The 6,801-nt window shown below is 45.7% G+C and overlaps 1 protein-coding gene across 2 annotated transcripts; it reads left to right on the top strand.

Moving 5' to 3' along the window:
• Positions 1-6: 6 nt before the first annotated feature.
• Positions 7-5,070, top strand: DPAGT1 (dolichyl-phosphate N-acetylglucosaminephosphotransferase 1). 2 transcript variants are annotated; one of them, XM_031062429.1, is made up of 9 exons: positions 7-130; positions 208-328; positions 414-627; positions 1,147-1,293; positions 1,426-1,510; positions 1,961-2,149; positions 2,734-2,821; positions 3,170-3,325; positions 4,514-5,070. In XM_031062429.1, the coding sequence occupies exons 3-9, from the start codon at positions 453-455 to the stop codon at positions 4,577-4,579; spliced, it is 906 nt and encodes a 301-aa protein (XP_030918289.1). In that variant the 5' UTR covers positions 7-130; positions 208-328; positions 414-452; the 3' UTR covers positions 4,580-5,070. The 2 variants fall into 2 exon arrangements, with proteins under 2 accessions (XP_030918289.1, XP_030918288.1); XM_031062428.1 differs by having other exon boundaries at positions 7-328; positions 475-627.
• The last annotated feature ends 1,731 nt before the right edge of the window (positions 5,071-6,801 follow it).

Below are 6,801 nucleotides of genomic sequence, written 5' to 3'. Positions count from 1 at the left end.
TCCTCATCAACCTCGGCGGGTCGCTGCTGGGCTTCGCGGCCACGCTCACGCTGATTCCGGCCTTCACGGACCACTTCCTCGCCGCGCGGCTCTTCGGGGAGGACCTCAACAAGACCTCAAGGCGGCCCGTGTGAGTAGCGCTGCCCCAGGGAGCTGCCCCGCGGGGTCAGCCCAGGCACGGCTGACTCCCCCCGCTCTACCTTCCAGCCCCGAAGCACAGGGCGTGATCAGCGGTGCCGTGTTCCTGATCATCCTCTTCTGCTTCATCCCCGTGCCCTTCCTGAGATGTTTTGTGGAGGAGCAGTGCGCGGCCTTTCCTCACGACGAGGTGAGGCTCGTCTAGTGCTGCAAGCGTGGCAGGCAGGGGCAGGGAGTGGCCACCGGTGACCGGGGTCCTGTTCTCTGTCCTGCAGTTCGTGGAGCTCATCGGTTCGCTCCTTGCCATCTGCTGCATGATTTTCCTGGGCTTTGCAGATGATGTTCTGAACCTGCGCTGGCGCCACAAGTTGCTTCTTCCTACCATGGCTTCCCTCCCACTGCTCATGGTTTACTTCACCAACTTTGGGAACACGACCATTGTGGTGCCTAAGCCCTTCCGGGTGCTGCTGGGCATGCACTTGGACCTGGGTAAGTTATGAATCACCAGAAGCTGTCATCCATGTGGCAAGGGATCACATGAATCACTTCTTACTGCAGAGGGAGCAGACTAAGGATTTGCTTAAGTAACCAGTAAGAGAGTGGCAGTCCACCCACTAAACATTAGGCTGGAAAGAACATCCAGAAACCCAGCACACATTCAGGTGTGCACAGACAGACACCAATCATTTTCCCATGATCCTGGCAATACAGCTGGGTAGTGGGGCACACAGCACATGGCTGATAACACCAGGATGTTAGAAAGACAGAAACAGCACTACAGCTGGCCACCATGTCACAGCAGTTTGTCACAGTCACAGTACACGTAGACATGACAGCCAGCTCGTAAGAGAGGAAGCAATCTTATTTGTAAGCTACCACTATCAAAACTCACTGAGATTGTTAGGTAATAGGTTGTTGTATAAAGCAAGAAGTGAGAGCTTCAGTGAATTGGTCTAGGGCCTGCTTTGCCTCCAAATACTGATGCATTTGGCTTGCTCTGCTCTGCAGGTATCCTCTACTACGTGTACATGGGTATGCTAGCAGTGTTCTGCACTAATGCCATCAACATTCTTGCTGGAATTAATGGAATTGAAGCAGGACAGTCGCTGGTGATAGCTGCTTCCATTATCATATTCAATATTGTAGAGCTAAACGGTAAGGAAAATAACAAACATTTGTGGGCACAAAAAGCAAAGGGAGATTGAATTCTAGATTTCAGTACCTGGTATTAGTAAAATTGAACCAGTCTTGTCTTATCACAAACACATGTTTTTCTTTTTTCTATAGGGGATTATCAAGATGATCACATTTTTTCTCTCTACTTCATGATTCCCTTTTTTTTTACCACACTGGGCCTATTTTACTACAACTGGTAAGAGGACAGACATTCAGAATTTGTTTGGAAGCATCCTTTCCCTCTAGTTTCTCCCTTTTTGAACAAACAAAAGCACTTAACCACCTCCAGGTGTGGCACGCTGGAGTGTAGAGAGGCTTCTTGCGAGAACCAAGAACACAAAGCATGGATTGTTTTGTATTAAAACAATTGTGGTCACACCAGCTCACCCAAACATGCAGAATACACTGTCTCCTGTGCCTCACTGGCTGGCTTTTCATACAATATTCTCTGCAAGTCAGGTGGTGGGTCCCAGTCCTGCAATTCTTAGAATAAATACCTACAATTGTTTTTACTGCGTATATCTGCTGCAGATCTCCATTGGCTCCTGACCTGCAATGTGGGCACACATTCAGTGGTTATAAACAGTCATTTTTGAGGCAATAACAGTCACGTCAGACCTTTGCTTTTCTGCTCCATGGATTGCAGGTACCCATCTCGAGTGTTTGTTGGGGATACCTTCTGCTACTTTGCTGGCATGACCTTTGCTGTGGTGGGGATCTTGGGACACTTCAGCAAAACAATGCTGCTTTTTTTCATCCCACAAGTACTCAACTTCCTCTATTCATTGCCTCAACTCTTCCACGTCATTCCTTGTCCCCGTCACCGGCTACCAAGGTAATGTACCAAGTGACCAATAGTGGTACTGCAGGTTGTGTCTTTTACCTCCAACACCAGCTGAGAAAGCTTTTTAAAAGCCGTCAAAGTATGCTTTCTCTTTAAAAGACAGCAGCTCACTCTGCCAGCTACAGTCAGATCATACAGTAGAGGTTTCTCAAAGAAGTGCACTTTTCTGACCAGCCCACCCCTCAGATACAGAATGATTTTTAACAAGGTTAGAACATGATGATTCCAACCTATAAGATAGAGAGAAATTGACATAGGCTGTTTTTAATACTGCGGCAGTGGGATCTGCCAAGATTTCATAGTAGCAAGCATTCTGTAGCACTATGCCACATCAGCAGTTCTCTCTGCAGATGTTAGATTCTTCTGTTTTATTCTTTAAACTACACAGCATATATTGGGGGTGCAATGGGAAGGAGTCTTCTCTCCCCCACTTGAGGGGCTAGATACCAGCAGCCGGTTTTAAGTGCATCAGGTTATTCCTGTTTCTTCCACCACTGGCTGTGGATCGAAGTCTGCTTTACAAAGTGATCTATCTCCTTGTTGCATCTGGACTAAATTTTAAATGTTTCTTTTAGGCTTAATCCTAGTACAGGGAAGTTGGAGATGAGCTACTCCAAATTCAAAACTAAGCGCCTCTCTTCTCTGGGAACAAGCATTCTGAAGGTAATTTGTGGAAAACATTCAAAATTCAGATGCATTTTGAGGCAATCGTCAAGTGCAAGAGAAACAGGGTGGGAGAAAATGCAGAACTTCAGGGTTCAGTAGTTACTGCCTGGCTCAAATCTGGAAGAAAGTCTGTTACCATCCCTCCCAGTCACTTGATTGTGTTAAAAATCAGTCTTTCAGAATAACCACATGTAGAAGTACCCCAGGACCATCATAAGTCCTGTCTTTTCAGTAAGACCACAACCAGGATTTCAGGGCTGGTGCAGCAAAAGGGATCTTGAGCAAGATTAGCCAGTGAACACCAAACATACCTGGTGAAATAGCGTCCAATATTTCTTTCCTCAGGTAGTCAAGATTTTGCACGTAGTAGATGTGAGGAGTGGAACAGATGAAGATGGCGAATACACTGAATGCAATAATATGACACTTATTAATTTTGTCATAAAGCTGATCGGACCCACCCACGAGCGAAATCTCACTCTTCTGTTGCTACTCATTCAGGTCAGACAAAGGGTTCCTCCAGTAGAAAGATTTACGCTGCAATAGAAACAGATCCAAGTCATTCTCAAGAGCTTTAAGGGGAAAGGGGAAAGTAAAATATCATGCTCTTCACACAAAGTGCAGTTCAGCTGTGGAGCTTGAGGAGAATAAGAGCTTTACACACTTCAAGGGGAGAAGAAATCCAGACACACCTCCTGTTCAATTGAGAGCTTATAAAAAAAGTCAGAAGGTTAGCTTAAGAAGATTCCCAAGGCACGAGTCATTGGTTGCAAGAAAAACGTGAGCACAGCAGAGTGCCTTGCCTTATCACTCTGACTCAAGATAGCCTTTTGGTAAGTTCCTGTTTTTCAGTAATACCAAATAACAGTCTCAGAGTTGTCGCCGGCAAGTGGACTTGTGTAAGGATGGCATGTGGCTCAGCAGTCTCTCAGTCTGAGGGGCATGCGGGAGCATTTTGAAGCCACTTGGAGTATAAGGATATGCTTCACAGATCCTGCCACTACCTCTATTCAGCATGTGAATTCTCGAGCATAGTGTAGTGAAAACACCGCTTTTTGAAAGGCCTGCATTGGTTAACTGCCCACAATAAAATCCTTCTTTTCATCTTCAGATTTAAGATAAGGGATTCTTACTAGGAAAGACACACTTAGACAGAGTCCGATTTGAGAGGAAGAGCTTGCTACGAAAGCCTGTTGAGGGCTTAGGCAGATGACATCGGGGATGGGAGAAGACAGGAAGTAGATAGCACTTATCTTGATCCCAGTCACAGCAGAGAAGTCCTGAGAGCACCTTATTGTAAGGATACTGAATTTCAGCTTTGACATAAGGTATTTTCAATTACAAACCATGGGGTTTATGTTAAAATAACATAAAATTTATGTTAAAGTTCCTTAAGGGGGAAGGAGTTATTCCCAAACTCTTATTTCATGCACGTGTTCTTAGAATGTGACTGTGTGCAGGCACAATGAAAAATCTCCCACTGATACCTAAAATCATCAGAGAAAGAAACAATGTCTTTGGATAGATTTCTGCGACTTCCTATACCTAAAAAAAGTAGCCTTTAGTTGCTGTTTTATGAAATGAGGCATGCTGGAAAGCTTAGCAAATCCATTTGGAAAGAAGGAATCTGACAGCCTGTAAACCATTTGACAGTATAATGTTTCTGTTATGTGTCTGATTTTTACCTAGGTCCTTGGCAGCATGATTGCATTTTCGATCCGGTACCAACTAGTGCGCTTGTTTTATGATGTCTGACTGGACTGCCAGGAGCGATCTTCCTGCCAGTCCATTTTATCCAGTTGCTTGACCAACTGATGATTCAACTGATGTTGCTCCCACCCTCTGGGAACCTCAGAATACCTGTCAAAACACAAGCAATTGCTTTGCGTGGGCTAGTTTTGAACCGGGATGTTCTTTGTGCACCAAAGGCTTTTGTCCAATTCTGTGATAGAAAAGATTCACTGCTACTTGGACATCATTGTTACTAGGAATACCTTTTAGAGGGGAAGCAAATGGCGGCACTGAGGGAAAGTGGGAAAGGTGGAATCTCTATACATCTAACAATGACATTACTGTTCACCAAGAGAGAAAACAGCAACTTTAATTTCTGTGAGCAGAATGAGTAAACCAGACTCCGTTCCTGGCTTCTCCAATCCTGTTTTTGGTCCATGGACATAGAATGACATGTTATAACCCGTACTCAAAACTCAGAGTGCTCCAAGAATAAAATAATTCATGGTACCCTTTCCCCTGCAGTGGTTTGCCTTGACAACACTGACATGCAGTGAAACTAGGTTGTATGATCCATCTCTAGCTTTCTACCCTGTTAGGCATCTGATCATTTCTGCAGTGGACACTCCCTTTTTTTTTTTATGGCTACTGGGAATGTTCCTGATGATGAGCTTTAATTCTGAATACCATTATTGTCTGCCTTCCTGCCTGGAAGAGGACATGCCTGAAACAGACTAGCAGAGTAAGGATCACCATGTCCTTGTTTTAACAGGGCATCAATAAGATCCTTTTATTAATGCGGAACTAAAACTGCTGACTGCCAGTCCCTTTTCTTCAAATACAAATAATTATTTATAGAGCAGTATTTAGCACCATAGTTCAACACAGAATTGCTACCTACCTGACAGAAAAACATAGAACAGGCATTGGAGTACCAGGTTATAGTCTTTGCAAGTGCAGTGGTAGTGAAAGTGAAATAATGCAACAGCAGAAACAGGGATGCTGAGGTGGCTAAAAGAAGAAATTGCCAGCTCCAGTACCCCAATAGATGCAAGGGCACTGCACCTCCCCACACCCAAGTCCAGCTAGTAACAGGGCTTGGAATGTATTACCAGAAGGCAAAAATGCCTGTGTCCAGCAGCACTGATCAACACAGAAAACACACAGCACTCAAGTGCAAATGGTATGAGTGGCTGAATCCTCTTCCTCCTCTCCAGCCAATCAGTTTGTAAGTCTGCTAATACAGTATACTCATTAACACATACACACAAACATCATGAAATCATTCAGTACCCAGTCTTAAACAGTCTGTCCAGTAACCCAGCTGCTGGATTTCCTGGCATCAGGGTGTATGAACAGAAAAATTAATCTCCCGGCTAGCTGATCTAGGAATGTGGCCTTCCAATAGGTATTTCTCAGGCAGCCACCCCATTTTCCCCACCAAACTGGTTTAGCCCTACCTCCAGTAAGCATCCTGCTGACCCTGATCTGTACCTGGTCCTGGGCTCCAAAGCCCATTCTCCTACTTGCTATCTAGTCTGGCTCCTTCACTAGGGATCACACATGCTTGCATTCCACCTAGCCCTGGCCCCTCCTTGCATGTGCTGAAGTCTTTCCATTTGCTGGAACCACTGGCTGCTCTGATCTGTGTCCTAACACCAGTTGCTGGCACTTAGACCTCCAGAGACACACAGCATAGACAGTCTGCTCACTCTGGGGGAAAAAAACACATACATAACATATGGGTTACTAAGACAGCACAGACTGCAGAGATAATTCTTACTGATCAGCAACATTTTAAAACATTACCACTTCCTTCACTTTTATTTTTCCTTCTGTGTTCCCATGTTGTTTTTTTTTTCTCCTCATCCACTTTGACTCCTCACGCTCCTTTGGTGCTTCTCTTAATATACCCATATTAGAAACTCATATCTCACACATCCCCAGAATTCCCTAAAAAGGATCTCATGGTAGGCTTTTTCACATCCCTAACTGCTCTTCCCCCCATGTGCCGCCCTAACGCAAATGCCCCTACAGACAGGGATACCTCTCAGTCTGTAGGCACCCCGGGAGCCCCTCTACCTCGCACTGGGTGGAAGCCAGGCCCAGACAAGGGACCAGGCCCAGGGACTAACTCCAGCCCTCCGTGCGCCTGGCCGGGCGGCACGAAGCGCTCTGTGGGACGGCGTCCCCCCGCAGTGGGCGGGCCGGCACCGCGCATGCTCGCTGAGGCCGGCGACGGCGCC

This window comes from Geospiza fortis, unplaced genomic scaffold, assembly GCF_000277835.1.
Source record: "Geospiza fortis unplaced genomic scaffold, GeoFor_1.0 scaffold183, whole genome shotgun sequence".
Taxonomy (NCBI): domain Eukaryota; kingdom Metazoa; phylum Chordata; class Aves; order Passeriformes; family Thraupidae; genus Geospiza; species Geospiza fortis.
Note: the sequence above shows the minus strand (reverse complement) of the source record. Positions and strands in the feature narration are given on the sequence as shown.

What these genes read in the sequence shown, in the direction of transcription:
- DPAGT1 (XM_031062428.1), top strand. Translation starts at nt 286, where the DNA reads ATGTTTTGTGGAGGAGCAGTGCGCGGCCTTTCCTCACGACGAG. An exon ending in CGGCCTTTCCTCACGACGAG is followed by an intron (nt 329 to 474) that starts GTGAGGCTCGTC and finishes TGGGCTTTGCAG; the next exon opens with ATGATGTTCTGAACCTGCGC. An exon ending in CCCCGTCACCGGCTACCAAG is followed by an intron (nt 2,150 to 2,733) that starts GTAATGTACCAA and finishes TGTTTCTTTTAG; the next exon opens with GCTTAATCCTAGTACAGGGA.